This window comes from Brachyistius frenatus, unplaced genomic scaffold, assembly GCF_029030835.1.
Source record: "Brachyistius frenatus isolate BFR_SWC_R1_liver_20210118 unplaced genomic scaffold, ASM2903083v1 Contig_58, whole genome shotgun sequence".
NCBI lineage: Eukaryota > Metazoa > Chordata > Actinopteri > Embiotocidae > Brachyistius > Brachyistius frenatus.
The window spans coordinates 457642-483906 of NW_027210657.1; the positions used below are offsets into that span (position 1 = coordinate 457642).

A 26265-nucleotide genomic window follows, 5' to 3' on the forward strand; every position below is an offset into this window, starting at 1 on the left:
ATTTATTGTTTAACCCAGGGGTGTCAAACATACGGCCCGCGGGCCGGATCCGGCCCGCCAGGGGGTCCAGCTCGGCCCGCCGGATGACTTTGCTAAGTGTGAAAATTACAGAAAGACATAAAGTGCATTTCTATGAGAATATGGAGGTTTATGAGTACAAACGTTTTGTAATTTTTTTTTTTTTTTTAATCGATCCAGTAATTGCTTCAAAAACAGCGTAAATGCGACGTCTGCTCCGGAGGAAGAAGCGATCGCTGCTAGGGAATCTGCAGAGGAGAGCCCAGGCAGATAAACAGCGGGCTGATGTCTGAGTTTTTGCTCTTTATGTTTCTAGTTTATTGTAGAAAGACCTTTAAAATAGGGTTTATCATCCAAAAACCTTCACCAATGATTTAAACATAGAGAAATATTGTCGTTATGTATGCGTTATTATGCTATGATTTTACTGGTCTGGCCCACTTGAGATCAAAGTGGGCCGTACGTGGCCCCTTAACTAGAATGAGTTTGACACCCCTGGTTTAACCGCTGAACGGCACAGATTTTGTAGCCTGAGAAATTCAACACTGTTTTCAACATCAAAAGCGGGAAAAAAAACCACGTGTTGAAAAGAGAAAACATAATTCTTTCTGACACTGAGCCATTATTAAGTAAAAAGGAGCCCTTGCTGAAGTGCTACTCGCCGGCTAAGTTCAGTGTCCCTGCTTCAATTATGCAATTCTTTTTTGACTCCGGGGGCCGAAGCCTGTGAACATCTTTGGTGAGTTACTGAGGTCGAAGGCCAGCTGGAGATTACACTTCTCGCCGGCTCTGGTCGGCGCTTCTTTCAACGCCGCTGACACACAGTGGAGAAACGTCTGGGGAAAAAAAAAAAAAAAAAAAAAAGAGGGACCCCGGCCGTCTTCATTCGGCTACCGCGCAAACAACTTGGGACTCGTAATCCGCGCCTCGTTGTCGAATCTGCATAATGAATTTAAGAGCGGCGGCGTTTAAATTATAATCGGTCCAGACAACTGCAATGCGGAGTCTGATTATCAGCCACACGATCGTTGGGTGTGCTTTTAAAGCGAGCCCTGTTATTGAGAGCACTCAAGTGACATGGTTATTAGCATTAAGCTACAATTGAAAACAAATGCACAAGTCTCACCTAATTTGATTACTAAAACGTTCAAATCAGCTGGGTGGGAGGAGGGGGAGAGGGGCGGGGGAGGTGGGGGAGGGCGTAAAATGACTGGATTCCCTTTCAAGTCGTGAAAGCCGAGCCGACTGTTTTCAAACACTGAACACTGGCCTAATTCTTTTTTCTGAAACCACGCCGTCATTCTCTTTGAAGCTCAGCGCGATCACAGAAACTGAGAGAGAAAACACAAACAGGAACACCTGACATCTATTGTGGACCACCAGCTGGCAAAAGGCACTCAGTTTCCAGGCAACTCTTCTCGGTTTTAGCTGCTAATTGTGCTTTCGGGGAAGCGTAACCACCGATAAATAATACGGGGAGGAAACTAAGCTGCGATGGGAGTCGGTCACCCGCGACCTACAATCTCTTCGGAGCTATAATGAGCAAGCCGGGATCTCAATCTACGCAGTTATTGTCTGACAAAGAAGCCGTTTGCCACATGACTCTTTTAACATTATAGCTCTCCACCACGCATACAAATGATATATATATATTTTTTTTATATAGCAGACGAGGGGAGTCGGAGTAAAGTTAGAAGTCATGTAAAACCTGTTTTGCATTTTACCTTGGAGCCAAAAAAAAACCCAACAAAAAAAACCAACCTTTACAAAACGTAATGCTACCGCGATGGCGTGATTCACCGTTTGATCTCAGCAATGAAACCGACCTTTAAGATTGCAGCTCATTTTTTTTTTATGACGCAACACAACCTCCAAGGTGGGAAATGGAACGGCTAAATAAAAAAAATAAAAAAATAAAAAATCTGTAAAAAGCAACAGCTTCATATGCAGCACCGAGTAAACTTTCATCTCAGCGACCGCCGCGGATCACAGCTCAACTGTGACAAAGACTCGTAACGCTTTCAGTGTGACACGTTATAGTTTTTTGTTGTTGTTGTTTTTTTTTTTTCTTTACCGGGAGGCTTTGATTGTACTGAAGCAGAAAGGTGCATGAAAAGCTTTGTCAAAGAGAAACCTCTTACGAGAGGCTTTACCTGTGGAGACATCTGCACTCGCTGATGAAAGGACAACATACATTAGTCAGGAGGCTGCTCCTGCAGCTACCAGCTACATGATGGGAAGCAAAAGTGATATAAAAAGACAGAAGGCACAGGAGACCGCAGGGTAGAGAACTGAGCCAAGATAAGTGGAGCTTACCAATTTGCTCACTTATGAAGCAGTGGCCTAATTTGCCCAGTAAAGCAAAGTCACACAGAGGAAAAAAAAACTCCCTTCCTGTTAGTACCACGATCCAACTGCAAAAGTAAAACAAGACCCATATTTGGCAAAAAAAAAAAAAAAAAAACTGGCGGGTTTGTTTACAACTTTTCTGAGTGTCTGAATGGTCTTATTCTGTCTTCCTGTCTGCAAAAGTGCCACGTCGGCAAATTTCAGCAATAAAGTTGGTGACTAGAATAATAATAAAAAAAAAAACAGGAAAATAAAACACAAGTATTACAATCCCCATGTGTTATATGTCTGTACGTTGTTTTTTTTTATATATATATATTAAAGAGCAACTTCACACCCAGTTTAAGTTTCTGCTTTCACATACTAACAGAAGACTCCAAGAGTCAGTCAGTGTTCAACCACGGCATCTCAGTTTAGGGTGTTGGTATACTCAAATCTTGACACTTGGCACCATGAAAGCATAGCTGAGGCTAATGGGACTGTTATTATTATTCAGGTTGGTTTTTTTTTTGTGGTCATAAACAAACATACTGAGCAAAATAAATTGGATAATGGAACTTACAATTCATCCCGAGGGGGATATGAATATCTGGACCAAATTTCACGGCATTCCTTTCAGCAGTTGTTGAGTCACGTAGAACCGCAAAGGTTAACCTCAAGATGGCGCTACAAGAATCAAGAGGATCACGAAAAGTCCGTTGGATCCACCGTGAACGTCCACCGTTCAATAACTGCAGAGACCTTTGAGTTTGGACCACAGCTGGAAGCCAACAAAGCTACCCCAGAAACCTCAACGCCAGCACGGCTGCAAATACATTCAGATCCCTCATAGAAAGACAAGTAACTGCTGTAGTGAACAACACAGACCGCGTAAGCGTGATGTGCCAAGTCGAAACTGTGGATATTGTATTACGTGACTATTAAATGTTACATATTGTTATTCCTTGCAGCCATAATATCATTACACGAACCAACTCGTAAATCATTTGCCCGTCTGTGGAAGGAGATGTACAGAAAAACACCAGCGAGTTACACCGGTTTTGGCTAACGAGCAGATAGAGAAACTCCATTATCTCTATGGCGGATGGCATTTCCTGAAACAAGTGAGAACGGAGAACTACTTACTAAAAAAAAAGTCGTCATCCTTTGTAGCTGCTTAACTCAAGATTTTTTTGGCAGTCGGTGCTGGAAGCCTGGTTGGTTGACCGGCTAACATACAGCAGGTGGTGTGATACTCTTTCCTCTCGTCTTGGTTCAGCTTGACCTTGTCAACCTAATTCCTTCCTCTCTTTTCTGGCTCAGCTGGCTGCTTTGAGCCCGGGCCTGGTATTGTTTGTTCGACAGGGTGGGGGGTTGGGTTTGGAACAGCGCACTGGGGCGGGCTGTTGGAAATGGTTGAGGGCTGAGAGGCTCTCCATACAGAGGCAGAGCAACCTGAATATCCCTTTATGTCTTTATGTGTGGGACGCCTATAGGAGGAACTGCCAGAGCATAATGCATCTGTACTCTATTATAATACAAAAAAAAAAAACAAAAAACTAGGGACAAAACTATTCTCTGTGCCTGGCTCTAAGATCGTTTGTGGTTTCAGTCGGTGGTTTGCGGCTGGATGTTCTTATAATAACGCAACTTATCCCTGCGTCTAAGGACGGAGGCTGCTGTATTCTCAGCAAAATCTAAAGCTTCTTAAGGAGAATATAATATTAGGCTCTATAAATAAAAAAAAATAAAAAGATTTGCCTTAGTTGTAGTGCAACACTGAATACTGGCATAGAAGTCTGCAACTAATATTTATTTTTCATTATTGATCGATCTGCCTGCCATTATTGTTGTTTCATCGGTAAAATGTCAAGAAGAAAAAAAAAAAAAAAAGAAGTCGATTCATCGACTAATTGTTGCAGCTCTGATGAGATCATTACTCTTCAAATACCGTAAATATGTTGGAAGATTAAAATCTAATCAGTTGTAACATGTTTTTAAACTTAATCTTATCTACATGCTAATTCGGGGCTTCGCTGGCGTTCCTCTTCCCGTTCTCCCCATTTCTCATCCTCCCACTCTGACCATAGGTCAGCTGACAACAACAGTATCTATTACAACAATAAGCCACATTCTTGTCAAGGTCACCCACTTGCGTCCGACAGGGAGAGAAGCTGTGCTGGGAGTAGAAATCCAGATAAGCTAAGCTGAGCCTGGGAGGATTTCTCTCTCGCCAGCCCCTCTCCATAGTCATAAATCTTATCTCACAGCAAAGGGAAACCTGACAACAAACTGAGAGGCTGTCATCAACAGCTCAGCCACCTAGATTTCCGCCCAAATACCAATGATTCAGACTTCTTACAAGTCTGAGGCTTTGGCCAAACACGAGCTCGTGAGATCAGAACGGAAAAGACAAAAACGAAAGAAAGAAAGAAAAAAAAGAGAGAACCTAGCAACCCGGTGCAGCGTACTTAATGTTTTACGATTGGGCACGACAGCTGTGACCGAAACTCCAGCTTCAGGTAGCTACTACCTTCCTGCGTTCAAAAGCCCAAAGCGGCTTGCGCTAAGCAGAGCAAAAAAAAAAAGAAGAAAGAAATGCTCACAGACACACTATCCATAAACCTTATCAGCCAAGTAACAAAAGACATTTTACTGGTCCCACATATTATACAAGAAAAACAAGTTGTTATTCAGCCTGTGAGATTTCCCCAGAGCCCCTAACCTCAAACTATTTATAGATGTTCTGTTAGTCTGTTTCGCTTGTGTTGACGCTCTGCTGTGGGTGGTGCCTTCTCCAAACATTAGAAAGACAATCCTAAACCACACATCAATAAACACACTTTTCTTTAAAACAAAAAAAAAACCTCAGAGTTATCCCAAATTACTTTCGGTTGTTTTGTGTTTCTACATAAAAAAAAAAGTAAAAAAGGTAACAATGAATATTATGCTTAGCGCAGCACAGACATGTCATTGTGTGGCTGCCAGATTGTGAGTACTTAACAGTATTGGATGATATATTAACTTGAATTTGGCATTATGCTGAACTGTAAATAATTAAACTGTAAAAAAAAAAAAAATACTAAATATAGCTCCACCACTGTTTGTAGATGACCTTTAAGAATGTCATGATTAACTCCCAAATTCCTCTCTTGGCTTGTCATTGTAGAAAAAAAAAAAAAAAAAAAAAAAAAAAAGTAGAGGTTTGAGCTTTTCAGATAAAAAAAAAAAAAAAAAAAAAAAAAAAAAAAAGGTGCAAAGGTTAAATCCACTGGCTGCAGGAGTAGAAATGTGTGTCTGTGCATGTGGAGAAGTGAACCGCGCTCTGTTCTGCAAATAGTGCTTGAACTGCACTCGCTGCTGTGGCCCTCATGCTGCTACTTTAACTGAGGCTTGCTACTCTGATTGACCTCTACTGCTGGATGTCTCATTGAACCATGTCTATCTTTATGGACGGTGATGTGCACTATTACTGAGTGCCAGTAGTTTCTGCACTACTGCCTCAAAACCCTTTAGACTTCTACACCTTAATACACCTTTTTTTTTTTTTTTTAAGGGGGGTGGGTGGGCAATGACCGCTGGGGCTCAAACCACATGACATTTCAACACTCTCACTGGCGGGAGGGGGAAAAAATAGATGAAAAGTTAGGTCACTGGAGGAGGAGTGTGGCGGGACACGTTGCCCCACGGTTTATTTTCTGATCCACACGGCAACGTCCGTGACTTCTTTTGATAATTATAGTTCAAAACTGACTTGGATGTAATCCAGAGTTAAGTGAGAAACCTTCTCTGGAGTGTGACACCTGACAAAAACAAGCTCACCTGGGAGAAGAAGAAAAAAAAATTAAAAAAAAAAATCTACTCTGACAAGTATCACCAAAAAAAAGAAGAAAAAAAAAAAAAAAGAAAGAAAAAGCTGTTTGAAAAGGCTTAAAGCTGCACGGCAGATCCACTCTGGCACAACAACAAAAGCATATTGAGCCCTCAAATGCTTCTCAGACACTAATCAAACAACATGCGGCGACTTGTCAGCGCAACACAGTAAAGCCATCGCGCGCTGCAGCCGCCGGTGGGGAATCTCTAAACAAATTATATCTGTGCCCTTCAGATCATTAAAAGCACTAATAAAGTCAGGCTGCGGTGATGTCGAGGGAGCGGGAGTAAAGTGAAACCCACTATATCACACCAAATCTCCCCTCTCAGCCAGCCGCTTAGCGGAGGTCTGCTGCTCTCAGCCATCAGAGTTTGATGACCTTGTTAGTTTGAGTGCCTAATCTGCTAATGCCCTGATAAAAATAAACAGTCAGTGCAGTCATTGTAGCCCACCCTCCCCCCTTTCCCTTCCCTTCCCTCCCTCCTCTGCCGTCGTCCTGCTCCCTGCCTGCAGCTGCCATCCATAAACACAGATGATACCTCCATCTTTATTTATCCTAAGGACTTACTGTCAAACTGACAAGTCTTCGGAGCCGGACGGGGTTCGTGTTATGTATTGTTCGTTCAAGACAAATGCCTTTTAACATAGTGTGACGTGTGTATTTCACGTGTCTGTGGGTGCAGTTTATTCATACAATATACAAGTTTGGTTAGCCAAGGGACACGCAAAAAGATATTTCTCGTACTATACTTGGCTTTTATTAGTTTTTCTTAAGTCAATTTTTAAGCACTTTGCCTCTTTGGTGCTCAATAATTCATACTGAACACTAGATTTGAGATGAGATCGGAATTAATAATTCAACTCAAGACTATATGTTAGAAATTTTTCAAAAACACGCACTTGACAAGTCACGGACTGGTTTTCCATGTTTACTCTGGACTTCAGTGAAGAACAATCAAGCTCTGTAGCGAACAACTGCACATCTAAAACGTTATAAAGCGTATAAATTCATCTTCACCAGATGTGTAGTCTGAGGGCCACGCAGCACTGAAGCAAAGCCTATGAATTCTTGCATCATGTTTTTTTTTTTCCGGTATATTAAATGTCCCATTATTCAGCAATAACCAAATTCCCAGGACCTCCACAGTAATATCCTAGGCTATGTTATCAACAATAAAAAAAATACCCTAATAATTGTGACATATGACTTAAGCGAATGGATTTAACAGCAAAATGTCCCTCTTCAAGGGATACATAAACCTAATGGATATGATTAAATATAATTTAGTTTTCCAGATGGACAGAGAGGCCCCACTTACGAAACATAATTGAATGTGCGAGCTCAGCTCATCGCCAAGGACTAAACAACTCCCCTGCCTCCAGTACAAACCGCAGCTCATTTCCATATTAACTCCACCTTTATTGATCCACTCACACGTCTTCCCTTCTTGACACGACCCCGACACACTAAGGCTCTTTTGGGACAATTGGAAATAGTGAAACGCACTAAGGCCTTTTTCACCATCGCAGAAAAAGCAGAGCATACTTGGGGAGTTGTCCAATGGGTAGTTGGTGGAGAGTAAAAAGCAATCTCGGCAGCAATAATTCAGGAAGTCTGCCACGTCCTTCCAGTTTTGAGAGGAATAATATTAAGTCCAAGCACGCCAAGCCATCAAGCTCTCATCACATCTACGCACCTGTCAAGTACCATAAGAAAAAAAAAAAGCAGGAATCCAGCGGAATGTCTTTCTACTTCATTTATTCCCAGTCTAAAACGATTACACAGTTGAAACAAAGATCTACGGGTTCAGATATCGTCCAAAACAAGAACACGTCTCTGCAAACTTTATACTTGACACTCCTGTAATCAATTTTTTTAATTGTAATAATGTGTCAAAATCACACTGATAATGTGATTGTGAAAAGGGTCGCCCATACGGCGGCGAGAATTATCAACTCAATCTGCAGCTTTTGTTTTAGCAATATTTCGAGTTTCAGCAAATTGTTAAGCTGTCTGGCCAGCACCCTTACAGTTGAGGTTCATGCCCAATTCTTTAATAGTGTTTATTTTTCCCACAGCAGGCGGCTTTTATCAGCTGAAAAGCCCTAAAACACCTACAGAAGAATACCTGCTCAGCAGCAGACAGTTAGGAGACCAGCTGGTAAACATAGCAGAGCATTTAGCAACTAAATAGCCAGATATTTCCCTCAGGGGTCGGTAGAGGCCAAAAACAGAGCTAAAGAATATTTATCACCTTAAAAGACAATTGTTGCTCATAAGTTGTTTCTGATGCCCAAGATAAAACAGCGTGTGGTACATCTTTAGGTTTAAAAAAAAAAAAAAAAAAAAAGGTTATCAGAAGCTTCCTGCAGTGTTTTATATAGTTGCAGTGAGCTTTGTAAACAAAGACAAAACTGTCTGTTGTGCGTCACTGGAGGCTTCTCTGTGCAAAGCCAGCTAACCAGCATCTACTGATAGCGTGAGAGGCATTTAGGGAACGTCGGGTAATTGTAGCATCGAGCAATAAGCTTCCATGTGAGGCACTTAGGGAAGATCAGTAGAGTGAAATGTTAACTTTAGCTACAGAAGATGCCGTGTTACACTCTCCCCCTCCAAACTGCATGAAAACTAAAGATGTGTAAAGTGTAAGAACAATTTATTTTTCTTAAAATTGATTTTTTGTTGTTGTTGTTGTTGTTGACATAAGTGGTATCATTCCGGTACCGATATAAAAACATTTTGAACGACACCCAGCCCTGCACAAAGGTTAATAATACACGAAGCAGTTCTCCAACGAGTCCTTCGTAACAACCACGTTATTATTCAGCTCAGCAAATGTGTGAACCGTTACGTTATGTATTTTACATCACAAACACGTCTACCAGGAATGTAAGAACATACATGATGGACCAACACAATGGGCAAGATACCCCCCCCCCCCCCCCGAGACCATTTATTTATTTTTTTGGTCAAATCTCCTTCAGTTGGAAACCTCACCGTCAACCTTCGAGTACAAAATGAGGTTTAAAACCACGTAGGGTTGTAGCCAGACACGTTTAGGGTGGGGTTTGCATGCTCTCCTTGTTATGGGTTTCTTCCAGGTGGTTCTGGTTTCCTTGCAGTCCAAAGACATTAATTTTTTTGTTGTTGTTGTATACTGGGGACGATAAAATGTCTTTTGTTATGAATGAGAGTCGACCCCAGGAAGAAAATAGTTTCTACGGTGTCGACCAATGGTGATTCTCAGAGAGAGTAATATCCACCTGGATTCCTAAATGTTTTTCTTTGAACAGTTATGGTAACTTAAGTATTTCCTGCAGTGCTACCCACATCACAGCCTCACCCGTAACTGTAATAAAGAAAAAAAAAAAGAAAAGAAAAAAAGCAACCGACACGACTGCTGACCAAATGAGTCTGGAACAAGGATGGGAGGAAAAACACGGCGGAGATAGGACGAACAACGTTTTGACAGGGGACTCTTTCTCTGCCTACAACAGATAATGCAACGCTTCTGTATTCAAGGACACTGATGCAGTCTCTAGTGAGCATATCAGCATTCATAAGAGGACTCTGCTGTGGCAGGGGTGACTTTGATGCATGTGGTACTCTTGTTTAAGGAAAGGAAACAGCATGAGAAAATCAAACCTTCATACACTGGAGACTATAAAAGTCATTGGCACGCGGCCAATTTTTGAAGAGAGGCATAAGCAGAGGACAACCTACATTTATCACTTATGGCATTTAAGGTTTTTAATACAGTAAATCATGCACATACAAATAATTTATAGGACGTAGGGTTCAAAAGTCTGCAATGGGAGTGCGCTGCAATAAGAGGAGTTGATTTTCTGGAGAAAGAGGCGGAATAAAAGGCCACAGCTGGAGAAAATGTCTCAGGTACAAGGTGTCAAATTCAATATTTTTTCCACATTTAGTCCATAAAATGTTTTACAGAGTCCCCTGTCTAATTTACGCTGGATGTGGGACTGCTATTAAGCTGGGCTCTCTCTATTACGACTCTCGCTTGGCATTAAAATATTTCCCAAACCAGGCATGCACTTTGAAGTTAATGTTTGGCCGAGTCGTTTGCAGTGTAGAGCTGGCTTAAATGCTTGTTCTGCTGACAATAACTTCATCATAAGTCTTTATATTGTTATTTTAATGCTCTCACCCGTTCGTGGGCCGAGGCTGGCCCTGATCAAAGTGCCTCTGCCAGCTACATAAATCTAAAATGCCATGTAAACAGTGACCGACTCCTCGATGCCAAAGTCAAATAGTTACATGTCATCAAGTTTGGACGGACCTGGCAGCAAAGCAGCACTTCGGTTGGGGGCCGGGGGAACAGGTCAATCCAACGCTGTTTGTACACTTAAGGCATATGTAGTTGATTTTTTTTTTTTTTGGTGTCTTTTTCTCGACGAGCGGTGGATTGCGGTGAGGATTTGAGGGATGCAGTGGTGATGAAGCGTTAAGTTGTTGGTCCGAGGCCCAGGTCAGGGAGCCACAAGATGCTTTAGCTCATTCTAAAAATGCTCCATTTTTCCAACATGTTAACGAGAACAGCTTCAACCTGATACCTTCATAAAAGCCAGATAAATAAATCCAAGGCAAATACGGCTGAACAAAACGGGATACGCCTTGAACGAAGATCTTTGCCAACATTTATCCACTCAAATTACTGAAAGAATTTAATGTGTCTTGCTTTTATACCTCAGTGACATCCCTACTTTGCAGTTATATACTCTTCGAATTAATTGGAAAATAATTTCTTCACATAATTGTCGACTTTAATGATACTCATGATGATATACTGAAAAGTAATTTTTAGCATTACTATAATAATGATAGTTTCTGAGATTAAAAAAAAAATGCAATTAGTTTAATTTGAATGATAGAACATCACTTAGTTGAGAAAAACTGTTTTATAGAAAGAAACTGTTTATTTCTAAAAGAGGAGTCTATGCAGACATATGCTCTGGTGCTGCTACCAAAAAAAAAAAAAGGAATATATTTTAATAACACCTAGAAAACATTTATAAACTCTCCAGATGTAATTAAAAAAAAAACGTGATATCAGCAGTTAAGTATTTAAAAACCACTACAATAACATAAACCAGTTACAACTGTTCCAAACTCAGTCCTACATTGTGCACAGTGCAAGCAATCCGTCAACTCATAAATGTTTGACATTGGCCCCAAAGGACGGACGTGTTCTCTTTTTAATTTCTATCAGCAGTATAATCCCCTTTTGAAACCCTTTTTAGGGTGAATTAGAAAGACCCAGTATTCAAAGAGATGAGTGGAGAGAAGGGGCGGGAATAATCACAAGGGCCTGGCTGTCTGTGTGGATTAGAATGGGAAAGAAAATCCTTTCATCTCAGCTCTGTACTTCCGAGCTTGGAAGCATGCATGCATGCGCGCTCATGCAGCAGACTCCACCAAACCTCTAACGCACACTTCTCATAAAAAGAAATGAGAGGCGCTCCATATTGTTAAATTCTGTTTTAATACAAACGGAAGCAGCTATTTAAATTTAAACAGACGATATTCAATTATGCTCCAAACGGACACGACAGTCACTGGATTAGAGGAAAGCTTTGCATGAAAGCTTTGCTCTCGAGGCTGACCTCTCAGTTTGGCTCTCGGGCAAGACGCAGCGCAGAGGAACGCACGGACATGATCGGACTTGCTTCTCCGATTTCTCGTGCCGAAATGTCGACTCGCTGCTCTATTTCGGTGGCGGACGGCCCTTTTTGACGACGTCCTGCGAGATGTAACGAGGGGGATAAAAACCCAGAGAAGCTCTTCAGACAGAAAACGACACACTGACACGGGCAAACAACACCATCTGACAGATAAGAAAATGGATTAGCCATTATGAGTGTTTGCTCAGTTGTCTACCTCGGCGAGGGTTTAACCGAGCGCAAAACGACATGCCGAGTTGCGTGTAACAAGAGTTGACACTAAGAAGACCGTGATAACAAAAATATCTGAAGCACCTGGAAGCTAAACTGACTACTGCACACGTCTTCTTCCAAAGTAATAAACAACTTCTGCTTATTTTATTTTTTTAATGAAGACAGACAATAACAAGGTTTGTAAAGCCGCAGGGTCACTCGTGCTTTATTCACTTACCAGATCAAATACATGTGTTTTTTTTTGTTGTTGTTGTCCAAATCTTCTATTCTCTCTTTTCGTTATTCAGAATGATCTAAGAGGAGACACTCCAATGAAACCCAAAACTGAAACAGTCAAAACATGCCATACACTAATGTGTATACTTGTTTTCCCAAAAGGCTATACAACCAGTCGAGTGGTATTTTTAGGGCAATTATAGATAATCACACAGTGGGAGTTGGTGTGCATAACTGTGTTAAGAATCTGACGAGTCTGCACTGCAAGCTTCGACACGCTCCGTTGAAATGAATTCAAAGTGTCTCTTCTTTCTTTTGGTATGGAAAAAATGACATTACTCTCTGGTTGGAGTATATCATCCTGTCTGGACGAGATACTCAGCAGCAGCAGGCAGTCAGCTTGAGCGAGCAACCTGGTAGGCGTTCTGTCAGAAAACATTTTACTTTTAAAGCTAGAATCCCCAAAAAAGCTGGGCATGAGAGGCCATAAAAGGGGAATAAGAGAAAATGGTCAAATAAATCGGGAACACGTGTTTTTCTTTTTTCATCGCGCGTACACACTTATCGTTTCATTTACCAAAGATAGAAGCTGCGTGATGTTTTTACAAAAAAAATAAAATAAATCAAACTCAGAGGCCGGTGGACTAATTCGGAGGACGTCAAGTTCGGGAACCGCAAAACGCCGACCTTCTCCCATCAGACCGGCGACATGACCTCCAGTTTCATTGGATTCCATTAGAAAAAAAAACAACAACAACAACAACAAAAAACAGTATTGACTAAACCTCCTGATGCAGGACAAAGAAAGACCAAAGCAAAGTGGTGAGTCTCTCTTATGGGGAAAAACAAAGTACACTTCAGAGAAACAGAAACAAGGTATGGTTAAGAATTTAACAGCAGAAATGTGATTGATTCTCTTAACTCGTTCCATTTAACGAACTAGCAAACAAGCTTTAGGAAAGAAGGGCAAGAGGCAAGTAATCCTCTGAATAATCACTCTTGCTCAAACACTGCCTCCCTGTTAACTTTGTCTTTGTTTAACTGAAAACCTTCCACAAGCGGCAATAAGCTCTTAGACTAAGAACATATATATATATATATATTTTTGGTCTCGGTCAAAGCCGCTTCAGCATTGATAATTATTCCAACCTGCACCACAAAATGTCCACATTTAATGGTCGAACTACCATGAGAGAAGAATTAAGTGCAGCAAATTCCTCTCACATGGCAGAAACAATAGAGACTGTGCAGAAACAAAGCCCTTCAGGAACTAGTGAGAAATTCCCAAACACAGTCAGCAAACTTTTTTTTTTACAACCGTAGCAAGTCAGTACAAACTTTGAGCCACCACTTTTCCTCCCTGGGAGAAAATTCCAGTTGAAGGGGGGGGGGGGGGTTGTGTGGGAGGGTAGGGGTGTGGGGGGGGGGGAGCCACGTCTGCTCCTCCCCACTGTGTGGGTTTTGTTCTGCTAATCAGACCACATGCCTCAAGGATTCAGGAATCCAAGAGCTCTCAGCCAGCTCCTCTCATTCCACATACAGCCACAGCAGCCTGTGACAAACTATTCAGTGTTGGGGGAGAGGTAGTGTGGGGGGGGGGTGTTAAAGACTCTATCCATTCATAACACTGTTCAACCCTTCCCTCCCTCCTCTCCTAATCTCAGGCAGTTCTTTACCCACCCCCCTGGTCCTCCTCCTCCTCCTCTTACCCCTCATGTGCCCTCTCGCCACAGCACAGCCCTTTTTTTTTTTTTTTTTTTTTTTTATCTGTCTGCATACTGCACACTGGGTCTGAATAGGTTGATGGTTTATTATTAGACAGCGGTCCAACTGCACACCCACCACAGTCCTAAATAGAGAAAACAGAACCCGGCCTACATCGAGTTGAAAGTGTAGATATTTGCCTCCCTTGTTCCGTGCTTGTTTTTTGTTGTTGTTGTTGTTGTTTTGCCTCTTATTTTCTTATTTTGGTTGCTTTTCTCTCCCGCTCTCCACCTCCCCGGCTCTCCGGCTTGGTCGAGTGGCAAAATGAGGCAAGCTGGAAATTTGCAGGCTGACAATGGAAGACAGCTGCTCTCTCTGCATAAGTCTTTCATGAGCTGAATTAGTTGTACAAGCCTTAGCGCCCTCCCCTCCCCTCCTCCCTCTCCCCCTCCCCTCCCGCCATGCCTCCCTCATAGCAAGCTGATCCAGACACAGCACAACACACCTCCTGGAAAGCTGAGGAGGGAGAAAGACAGGGAGGCAAAGACAAAGCTTTGTTTGACAGATCTGTGATTGCTTTCTGCAAAAGTAGCCAAATATGTTTTGTCTCCCAGAAAGCAAACCTTCACATGAATTCTTCATGATGTTTTTTAAGGTACGACTGAGTGACATAGGTGGGGGGGCAGTTTTTCTTTAAAACAAAAGATTAAACCAAGGTTCCTGAATGATATTGATGTTAAAAGAAACCAAACCTCCACATGATAAGAAAAAAAAAAAAAAAAAAAAAAAGGAGCAAAATTATGGCACTTACACTCCCAGCAAGTCTTCTGAAAGTTTATACGCCCCTTGATTCGCTTTGGGAAAAATGTCAGAAATGATTTATGAACACAATTCACAGTTTGATCAAGACTCCCTGATACAAAGCATTTGTTGCAGGGTAATTATTGTATGAATGAAATACATGTCCTCGGGTCAATATGAGAATGAAATCGCATGTGATAACATAACCGAGAGAGGAAGTGCTTTTTAGTGAGCACTTTGGAAAAGAAATCCGAAAACGCATCAAGTGGTCGATGAAAAACTGCCATCGAGGTTCTTGTTACAAAATCGGATCCATAAACGGCAAGGAGCGACTCGCACAACGACTCATTCCAACAACAACCGGCTCAAAGATTTCATTATTCACGCTCGCACTTGCGGTAAAAGCGAGCTAACTTTATACTCAATATCGAAAGCGACAACAGATCCCAAAAGCCTCAAGGAAGCAGACGGAACACAAATCAAACTAAACATCCACTAAGGTCAAGGTGACCACAGCCAGTGTTTATGACTGGAAATACCAGCTTCCAGTATTAAATATTTCCCCCCAAAAAAAAGCAGCAGCAGCAGCGCCTGTGGACGAGGATTTCCTGTGCAACGAGACCGGGAACTCTGTGGACCGCTGCATTCTTCTTCTCATGCAATATGGGAATCCGCGGTGCGGTGTGGACGGAGGAGTCTCGTATAATGGAGGCTTATGTGGAAACAATTCTCTGGTAATTAGTATTGTACACAGCAACGTGAACCTGAACTGTGATATTTCAACTGAGTGAAACACAGATGCAGAAAGACTGGACCGTGCCCTCCGTCGCCACAGATGCTTATTAGTGATGGAAATAAGCCAATTCAAGTTGTGATGCGACGTTTAAATGAAAACACGTTCCACGCAAATTGAAATGATAGGTACATTTTTTTGGGCTCCTGTCAATCAAAATCATAATGTACAAAACGTAAGATCCTGGATGTCATCTGAAAGAGTGGAGGGGGGGGGAGAAGATGTTTAAACCGTTTCGTTTTCAATGAAAGAAGATACAGCGACGACGTGTTGGGACGCTTGTGACACTGGAACTGCTTCGATTTGGCAGCGTTTTGGGTTTGGACCAAATAACAAGAGACAACCAACTCATTTTGGAGGCTGTGTAAAAGTCCTGCGACAGCTCGAGATGGAAATATTTAACATGTTTTCTCATTTTAGCATCATTTCTTCCATTAACTACTGCTAAATTGTGTTTGTCTGAAAAGCTGTAATCCTTCTGCATAACAAGCATGTTTGGCGAGCGCGGTAAGATATTCGACTTTTTCGCCGTTGTATATTCGCGGACCATTTTAAGATTAAAATGTTGTATTCCCGGCAAACCCTTTGAACCCAAAGTGTCCCCATCCCTCGACATAAGCCCCTTCATCATTGTACGAAACGGCCTCTAAATTGGGAGCATTTGAGAAGATCAGTGTTTTGCTGTAGTTCATTCCCCCCCCCCCCTCCTCCCTCCCGCACCTCCCCCACATCATGTGACTGAACAAGCCATTTTGATTTACACTCATTCTACAAGCTGTTTTGATTTGCACCGGCATGTCAGCGAGGGAGCGGACGCAGTAAAGCCTGAAGATGTGTGGTATGCGCGGTATGCGTCGTCGTAGTCTGCTGCTGCTGCTGCAAAAAAGGAGTTTCCTCACCGCACGGGATGTCCGCACTTAATGAAAATAGAAAAGAGACGACCGATCTTGATACCGTTGGTTACATATTTCCACATCTTCATTCTAACAGCCGCTCAATGAACAAAAAAAAAAAAAAAAAAAAAAAAAAAGGCCTCGATAGTCACGGCGTCTCGTCGCCGACTTCCTGGATCGTTCTCTTTTTAACCGTGTAGCCTCGTGCTTTTCTTTCCCTACGAGATCAAAGCATCTCCTTTTATTTTGAAGGCAGGAGCTAATGGCAGATGTGGAAAACAATTAGTGTCAATTTTTTTTTTTTTTTTCCCCCTCCCTGTAGTAGTGAGGGACTCCCTGAGGGAGGAAACGCCTCAAACGAACAGCGGCAACGACGCAGAAATCCCAGCGGCAGCGAAGCGGAGCAGCAGGCGATTCACTGCTACATTACGTCCCGTCAAACGCGGTTCGTATCGATGTGTTTGTGATTTCAAGTGGTCTGTATTTAAAGACCGATGGGCTCCTTCGGTAATCTTGGCATTGAACGTACATTTCTAGGATCGGGCATTTCGAGCAAAAAAAATACTAAAAAAAAATCACGACCCGTCTCCAGTAAATTTGTTGATTTTTTTTATTCAATATTGTCTACACTCGCCTTCAGTGCTAAACGGCACTGAAAAAAAAAATTTGTATATTCTATTATGGTACCGCGGTTAACTGCAGTGCAAAGCCCAACAATGAAACGGATCGAACGGCTTCCCCGATGCTCGTAATAGTCGAGTTCTGCGCCAACGGAACCGCTTCGTGAGATTTGTCGTCCAACAACACCGCAAATCAAAAGTGTTTACAGCTCCTGGAGGGCATTCAGAGCGTTGCAGTCCGTTGTGCACATAAACGGAACAAAAGAGAGCCGAAGACAAAAGGTTCAAGTCCTTTCTCATCTCATTTCTGTCGACCAGCGACACAGTGAAGTGAGTGTGAATGGTGTATTTTTGGTTTCAGGGAGTCACAGAATTTAGGTCAGATACACATTCTCAAGACGCAAAGATGTAAAGATAATTCAAAGTGTTTGAACAATCACACATACGAGCACAAGCGTCTTTTATTTATTTTTTTCTCACAAAGGAGAGGACTTCTTTTTCTGCTGTTTTAATTATTCCGCTAAGAAAGCACAAACCCTTGCTGATGTCCACAGAATTATCTTTATCAGGACGTGAGCGAAGTAAACGAAACAGCCTCCCTCTGCAGTGAGCTTGTAGTTGCAATTTGCACCCCGTCTTAAAATAAGTCACAGTCTCTCTTCTGTTCGGCAGCCTTTAAAAAAAAAAAAAAAAAAAAAATCCCTGGCACTACTTAAAAGGAATGAGCTGTAACACAATAGCAACCAGTCAGTCAGGCACAGAAAGAACTCAAGCCAGCTCTCATGAGATCCCTGTGCTCCCCGGGCTGGACATCAGCAGCAATGCAGAGCTGTGGCTGTGTGCTCTTTCATTCAAGTGCAGCCTTTCCTTTCTCTCACTCTCTCCCCCCCACCACCCCACCACCACCACCACCACCACCACCACCTCTTTTTCAAAGTAACATTGCCAATGTAATTTTCCATGAGAGCTGCTCCATTTATCAAGGCCAGTGGCACATCGCGGAAGCTGACGAATGCCTCACTCCTCTAGATTTGTATAATGAGAGGTGGGAGAGAGTGAGACACACTTGAAGGTGGTTAGCGCTTGTACCGAGAAAGTAGAGATGATTTATTCAGCATCCGAGAGCGAATGCTTTGGGGAGCTTTAACTTGGGACGCGGACAACGTTGTCACGCTATTACACCTCCACCGTGGAGAATGAGATCGCTAGTGACACACGGTGATTAAATGCCTGGATTACGCAACACTGCTTCTTTCAAATTAACAGGCAACATGTAATGAGACACATTTCCAAATTTAATTCCCAGGAGTAACTATTCTCTTAGATAATGCTTCGTCGTATTATCCTAATTTTCTTTTTGAATAATATACACAATATACCACAAAAAAAAAAAAAAAAAAAAAAAAAAGTTAAGTATAGTTACACAAATATCGCACATTACCTGATATAATTTGTTCTCGGGGGGAGGTAAAAAAAATAAATAAATAATGAAGGACCAACGCCTACGTGTAACGTCATATTCGCATCGTAAGGGCGATCCTCCCCGCTACTCCCATGAAGCACTGACGGGAGGAGTGGAGCAGTCACCCCACCCCTCCCGCCATCAGATTCGGTACGAGTTTCGACAGAATACAAAATAATCTAAACTGTCGTCAGTGACAGCACGTCACTTTGGCTACTGAGTGATGAAGGAGTGGCATTCACATCGCTGCGGGACACTGGCTGAAGTCTTGTGCCTACGTAGTTACGCTTGCTATTCTGAGTGCAAAAGTGCATCCAAACTGAAGTACAGGAACACGACGTCGCGCCGCGAGTACCCAGCTGGCGCACTCGGTGGGAAGGAATGAACCAGCAGCCTGTTTTCAAACTGCGGACGGCTGACGATGCCGCAACTGTTGCGGCGCACCTATTTGAACGAATGCAAATAGCACACGTTTACATAAAAGTGTTTTCTTTTTCACTAACTGCTGCAAAACCGCTAATAGATAGGAACCATCAGTGTGTTGGTTATGCGCGTTAAACAAGTGTTCTCATCAAGTAAAAAATGAGCGGAAGTAAAAGCCGGCAGATATGCTGGCGGGCGAGGCATTCAAATGCTGCCGTCATTTAAGGGAAGTGTGCAATGCTTAAGTGTTCGGCTTGAGACAACACCACCTTCTCAAAATGCAAATGTGGGTGGGCGGGTCGGGCACGGCATTAGTTGTGTTGTATGCGACGCAACAGTGTACAGCGTATAGGCTAGGTCATTATAACTAATGTGAATTTTAGCAAGTGTCGGCTTACAATGCTGGTCACTCATACCAGGCAACCTGTTTAAAAAGGGTCTCGTGAGCCTACCGAGGGAGAACTAAGCTGCCGTTTTTACACAGTGGCCGCAGATGGAACTGCAGGTTGTGAAATACTCGGCTTCAGAAAATGGATTTTCCTTTAAACCACCATTACGAAAGAAATGGATGTAAAACAGCCAACACATTTCTCTGAGTTATCATATAAACACATATATATATATATATATATATATATATATATGTACATGCACACACATACACACAGTGGGCCGTTGCTTTTTAAAGGTTAAAGCCCTTTTGATGTGTTTGTTTTTTTACACTTCCATTAATTGGTGTTGCCAACCTCAAAACTGCTCTTCAAGCCACTAATTGATATACGCTGCAATGCAATCGCAACCCCCCCCCCCCCGCCCCCATCGTGTTTTCAAGGATACATTTCACCAACCATTTGAAAGCAGTCGTGACCTTCTTCCTTTATTCACCGCTGTCAACCAATTCATGTGGTTCTCCTTTAAAAAAAAACCCAAAAAAACCCAAAAGCCTTTTCTGGTCTAAATACATAATGATTACAAAGACTTTCCCGAAATGTCCTTTCACAGCAGTCAGCCCGAGGAGGCTCTCCAGCTCGTGTTCGTGCGCTAGTTCTCCCGGATTTAAGGAATCAAACAGGCTTCCTCGCAGCCCATCCCCCCCGTGCCACTTTCGGAGCAGCAGGAAAAACGACGAAGGCGTGCTTTGCACCAGCTCCCTCCCCCACACACACACACGGCTCCACCAGGCATTGCCGGGGCTTGTGGGATTAAGAATGGAACACGATGACAGACAAAAACAGTCCTCAGCACCTCCCTGCTCTGCTGTCTTTTATACTGCGAGAGCATGAAAAGGCTGCTATGAGGCATACAATAGACACAGTGATAGATCAACTCTATGAGTGAACAAGATAAGTGTGTGTGTGTGTGTGTGTGGGGGGGGGGGGTACGGCTACACGGATGGCTATATTGTTCTTGTGCGACAACGTCGGCACTGAAATTGTGTGAAGTAAAAAAAAAAAAAAAAAAAATGTAATAAATAAATAAAAAACGAAAATGGAACACGATTTGACATTTACTTAACTTCACCGGTGTAATGTTATGTATACGGCTGACAGTGTCTATTATAGTCTAGTCTGCTGTTAGTACTTCACCGCCTCACGCGACGCGCATACCACCCTCGTGGTTAATTGCGACCGACGCCGGTTGGTATTCATTTTAAACATGGCAAAAGAAACGTTTGAATACCAAAGCAATTATGGATGCTTTTAAAAATGAATCAAGCCTCTGCTGTCAAGAAGGGAAGAGAACATCAGCACTGTGTGGGCCATTTCCTGTAGCCGGTCTCAGCGTTGTATTCGTCAGGGGGGCCCTTATTCATCGTATGATAATAAAAGAGAAAAGCACTAGGTCTTTTTTTTCTTTTCTTTTTTTTATGCATCACATGTTCGACTACTTCAGGGAATGCAGTCCATCTCCGAGTCACGGGCACAATTTTAAAAAAAAAAAAGCCGACAGTGCTCGGTCCTATTGTCATAATTCATACCCTGAAAATTCAATCGATGAAAGCCAGCACTGTCGCAAGGACCCTTTTCACAGCTTTCTGACGAAGAAAGCTGTAACTGAGGAGAGTATTTCTGTTGCTTCCACACATTTCCTAAAGCGTGCTGGTTGAAAACAAGATATAAATTGAACGAACACCAGATTATTTAGCAGTTTAAGTCAGCGTACAGAACCGTATCTGTACGTGGGTTTGTTGCGAGAGAATAATTACAAAAGTACGTGATGTAAAATGTATTTCAAGCTACCAAAACTACCGATTGTCAACAGCGTTGTATGTTCCCAATTAAACCATGAATTAATCCTTTCCTTTGACGAAGACAAATATAATTGGAGCCCCGTCGGTGAACCGGTAACACGCAGCACGACACCGAACACATTCATGCAACATCAAAAAGAGAGTAAAAGTAAAAGACGTACCTTTTCATTTTTGACCTTCTTTAGCGTCTTGCATTCACTATTACCATTTTCCACCTCCTCCGGTTCAGTTTTTGTGGTCAGTGCTGGTACTATCCCAACAGATTCAAGTGCAATATTCCCCATTTGATTGGCATCAGCCATGTCTGGTGATTGTGTGTTCTCGAAGGACGCGTTACGACTATTCCCCAAAGCAACTTGGGCTTGAGACACAACATCCTTCTCCGCGACACCTATTGCCACGACTGGGGCGCCATCTGTTTTGTCCTTCTTACTTTTCCCACTAGCCCCTTCTTTGTCTTTTTTACCACCGAGAACACCTCTGGAGGCTTTGCCCCCTTTTTCCATGTTCTTCCCAGAGGTGGAATTGTTGCCAGCAGCAGCTGCCGCAATCGCTGCCGTGCCCGTCGGCTCCCCTTGAGTCCGTCCTGTAGTTTCTTTTTTACCCCCGTCTCCAGCTGAAGCTTTGCTACTATTGTCTTTAGAGTTCTTACTGCGCTTGTATTTGGATTTACTTTCCTTTCCTTGAGAGCCAGACACTGGACTAACAAACCGGATGTTGTCAGGCAGTGCTGCCACTGCACTAGGTGGTGCCGCCATGCCGTCCTTGGTGCCAGACATCTCAAGCTTGTCCTTCTCTAAGTCAGCGTCAAGGTCAATAATCAGATTTCCAACACCGATATCCCACTCATCCCCGCTGTCGTAAGTGTCCACCGCATTAGAGTCCACACCTTTCCCGCCTGCAGTGCCACCACTTAGGGACATTTTAGTGCCAACGGCCCAGGATTGCCTCAGTGAGGTCCGACACCCTCTTAGACGGTTGGGACTCAGGGGCAAGGGTTAGAGAATCCTCACGGTCTACTCGTTCCTGTCCCATTTAACCACATTTTGCCCTAGAAAGAAATAAGAAAAGAGGTACATTAATCTAATAATTCAGAAACAGAATTAACAGCACTGCATCGCTGCAATCACAGAACACAGCGTTAGATTGGACACACCACAGAAGAAGAAAAAAGACACACAAAAAAAAAATCATTTGATCATGAGCCAGTAATTCTCTGGTGATCACTGTGCAAACCACTATGGTAATACCCACTGGTGTGACAGCACTGCTCCGAAAACCCTCTCTTCATAATCACTTCCCACAGTCGTCATGGCAACCCTGGGAAATGTAGTCTAAATCCTGCTTTGACAGCTAAGGTGGCCCCACTGTTCTGAATGACTGGCTCTCTTTTCACGAGGCACTGCTGATAGTGTCACTGCTGATAAATAAGGAGTAGCTGGCCTCACACACCCCCGCATGGTTTATGGAGCTGTGCCTTTTCAACTCCAGAGCACAATGGTAATCTTGCATTAACAGAGGGGCTTAGAAACATGAATGAACCAGTGTACGTCTCGGGAGAACACCGGTTGGTCGTATTTGCTTACACAATATAGCCCAAAGGTCATCAAGTTTATATCCTTTCGCACATAAAAAAAAAAAAAAACCACATTCTCCTGCAGATCGCAGCTGTATCTGATTTTGGACAAAGTGCAGATCAACATGGATAGAGAAGAGAAAAAAGAAAAAAAAATTGTTAACCCAGGTCTTTAAAACGTAACATTAGCATTGCTTTACAAGACTCAAGATCCTTTTTTTTTTTTTTTTACTTTATTCTGAATATTTATAAATAGTTCTGCATAATAATACAACAGTGGTTCATTTCCAACAGAAAAAACGAGAACTCGATGTCGTGGGCGAGCGGCTGTGAAAGGAGCTCTCTCAACATTTACGTTGAAATGATGGTCGGCAACATTGTTATTGTACATCAAGGTCTCCTTGTGAACAACACATGCTATTTAAATACTGTGTGCTGCTGCATTAGTACCATTACAACTCATCCTTCGACATTTGCCAATTATCTATTTGGAATAACAAGCATCTCGTGTGAGGAAACATGTTTATCGATTTTAATGATGAAAATAAGAGAGCAGAATTTAATTTACTGTGCACCGTATATTATCAGTGATAATGTTAAATAGCTCCCTGTAAAAATAAACATTCCCGACACGTATGTTCATATAACCGTTTCCTTTTACTCTACGCCATAGATTTAAGTACCGGCGGTAGTTATTAAACATCAGCCGATCCGCTGGACAAAATATCTGCTGCTCATGTGTGTTCTAGAAAAAAAGGCATCATTGCACTTTATGGACGTTTTATTTCCTCAATAAGAAACTTGCGGGAGTCTGAGACGATTGGCTGAATATAACCAGACAGAAGCGATAAAAAAAAAAAATAATAATAATAAAAAAATTAAAAAAAAACTAGAGAGGTCATAAACTAGAGAGGACGGACTAGTACCAGAAAGCATCCATCTTTTTTAAATCTTGCACTTGCAGTCCCCCGAGGCTACATCCAGACAGAATCTCTTTGTTTCAGAACACATTACGCCTTCTCTTCTTAAAATAGAGACGGCTAAAAACACGCCTGACTCCGTTTTGGTTTGAAAACTGCATTACGGATAGTAAACTGAGACTTTAGAAAACGATGACGCCGACACCCACGTTCGACTCCTCGTCGGTTCTCATCAGCCACGACACGTCCTTCCCCGATTCGTCACGTCGCCCTTCCCGGAAGAAAACCAACGGCAACAACCTCGACTGCTCGTGGTTAAAACTCAACTTGGGACGACAAATTACAGCCGTCGCAATTCCTGCCGTTTATCTGTAAAGGCTGTTGTGCAGTTAAATTCTGCATCTTGTCATGCTACCACTGCCTCCACGCACCGGAGGAAAGCTATTGTTCAAGTAATTTATCGAATCCCCTCGTTCAGCAGCGTTACCAGCCCCCCACGTGGAGCACCGGTGTTGCGCCGTATTTGGTGACCCATCAAATTCTGTGACCGGCTCCGACACGCTTCCGCCACCCAACCTCCACCTTTCACGCCCGCACCTAATCGACCGAACCAGAATCCGTCGGGTCGCCCGATACGGTACGTCGCCCGTTTTTTTTTTTTGGTGGCGTGCTCGTGTGCGCGAGCGATCATGCGATGGGCCTTTTCAGGCGTGTTAGTATGGGCAGAGATTACTTACTAAAAACGTCTGCGTGGACAAAGATTATTATTTTATTTTTTTTAAATGAAAACATATCGGTGTCGGCGCTGCCCGAGAGCTCACGTAGGAAAATAAACAACACGTACGCAGTTCTCATCTCTCCTCGCAATAAAGAACGTGAAGGATAAATAAGGCCGAGCACAAAAGACTCTGGAGTGGCGGTAAGGCTGAGAAGATCAACGCCGTGCTGAACATGCATGAACTCTGGTGACTCTCTTTGTAGCACACAGTGGAGAGTCCAGAGATCCTTTAAAAAAAAAGAAGAAAAAAAAGATCAATGTAAAGTCTTTATTTTAAATTAGCAACTTGGGTAATGACACTTTTCTTGTGGATATCTGCAAGACTTTCAGATGGTTGCTGATTAAAGTATAAATATTTCTGTATCATAATTAACTATTGCAGCAATAGATTCTGTTTCAGCGCTGGTTAAATTCAAACTGAATCTCTAATAAGCATCCACAAGCAATTTACCACACGGTTGCAGCAAAAGCAAACTCAAATTTTACTGCTACTTTTTGGGGAAACTAAATTGCTCTGATATTTAATTCAGTATTTCAAAAAATAACAATATCCAGCACACTTCTCTTCAAGTAAAGAGAATGAATTAAATAAATCAACTTAAGACTTAAGATCATTAGAAACGCGCAGTCTTTTAGATTTTTGTCTCCGCCTCCTATAAGATGTTAAAATATTCAACTTTATACATTTGAAAAAAAAACCTTTCTTTTTTAGTCTTGTAAAAAAAAAGAGGCCATGTGTAAATATGACTTATCCTGATGGGCTTATCAAGTTAAATACAGAAGCATCTCTAATATGAAAGCACCCAAAGAGATTGTATAGAGATATATGCATATTTTCTGCTTCATTGCTGTTGGTAGTACAATTACATTTTTCCTCTCTGCGACGGAGGAGCTCAAAGAAATATTCTTTGTCGGTTTTTCTAGTTATGACGCGCGCACTCAGTCACACTTACACTCACACCAGACTCTGTTACTAAGCCCAGTTTTATGTTCCACAGGAAATAAAGTCAAGAGGTATAAAACACGAGAACTGCATCTAACTGCTTTAATACAGAAGCGAGGCGTTCGACTTCAAAACTGGATTGTTCCTGCTGACGGAGAGGAAAAATACTCATTTTATCATCTACCATTACTTAGCTCTCATTAGAACAGCTGTCCAAAATTGCAGCTGTATCCCATAATGCACTGAGCTCATTCAGTTAAGGGGCCATTCTTATCACCCCCAGCAGTGACAGAGGTAAAACTGTTGAACAATCATTTGATCACCGCGCCTGCTTATTCCTCACAGATGGCTCCCCAAAGGAACAACAGTCGGTGGCAGGTTTTGGAGGGCGGGGAGATGCAGCTGTCTCCGTACGACTGGGTAAACAGTTGTGAGGTCTAATTTGTCCAACACCTCCACAAAAGAGAGGTTGTAACTCTATCGGCAGTTGACCCACTGTACTGCCCTGAGCTGGAACTGCAGTGCGAGTCTCTTTTGAAAAAGCTCTACCGAGGAAATGTCCCAGCGAGTGCCCCATTGAGCGAAAGGCATGCAGGCTGTGCAACTCCCAGAGTGCTTGACCCTTTTTTTTTTTTTTTTTTTTTTTTTTCTCACAGATCCAGTTTCATTCAGCTATCTATCAGAGGCCGTGTGAGGGTGATTCAGCCTTGAAAGCGCAGGAGGGGGGAAAAAAAAAAAGACGGGCAAGC

At 42.5% G+C, this 26265-nt stretch overlaps 2 protein-coding genes across 5 annotated transcripts in view; both read right to left on the reverse strand.

The window, feature by feature from the left end:
- Nucleotides 1-26265, reverse strand: part of myo9aa (myosin IXAa) — a 229071-nt gene that overhangs the window by 177987 nt on the left and 24819 nt on the right. The window lies entirely within an intron of this gene.
- znf609b (zinc finger protein 609b) overlaps nt 1-26265 on the reverse strand; it is a 76595-nt gene that overhangs the window by 30931 nt on the left and 19399 nt on the right. For all 4 annotated transcript variants that reach the window (XM_069705622.1, XM_069705623.1, XM_069705621.1 and 1 more), the window contains exon 2: nt 21461-22350. In XM_069705622.1, coding sequence (XP_069561723.1) covers nt 21461-22222 — 762 coding nt within the window. In that variant the 5' untranslated portion in view covers nt 22223-22350. The remainder of the gene's footprint in view (nt 1-21460; nt 22351-26265) is intronic.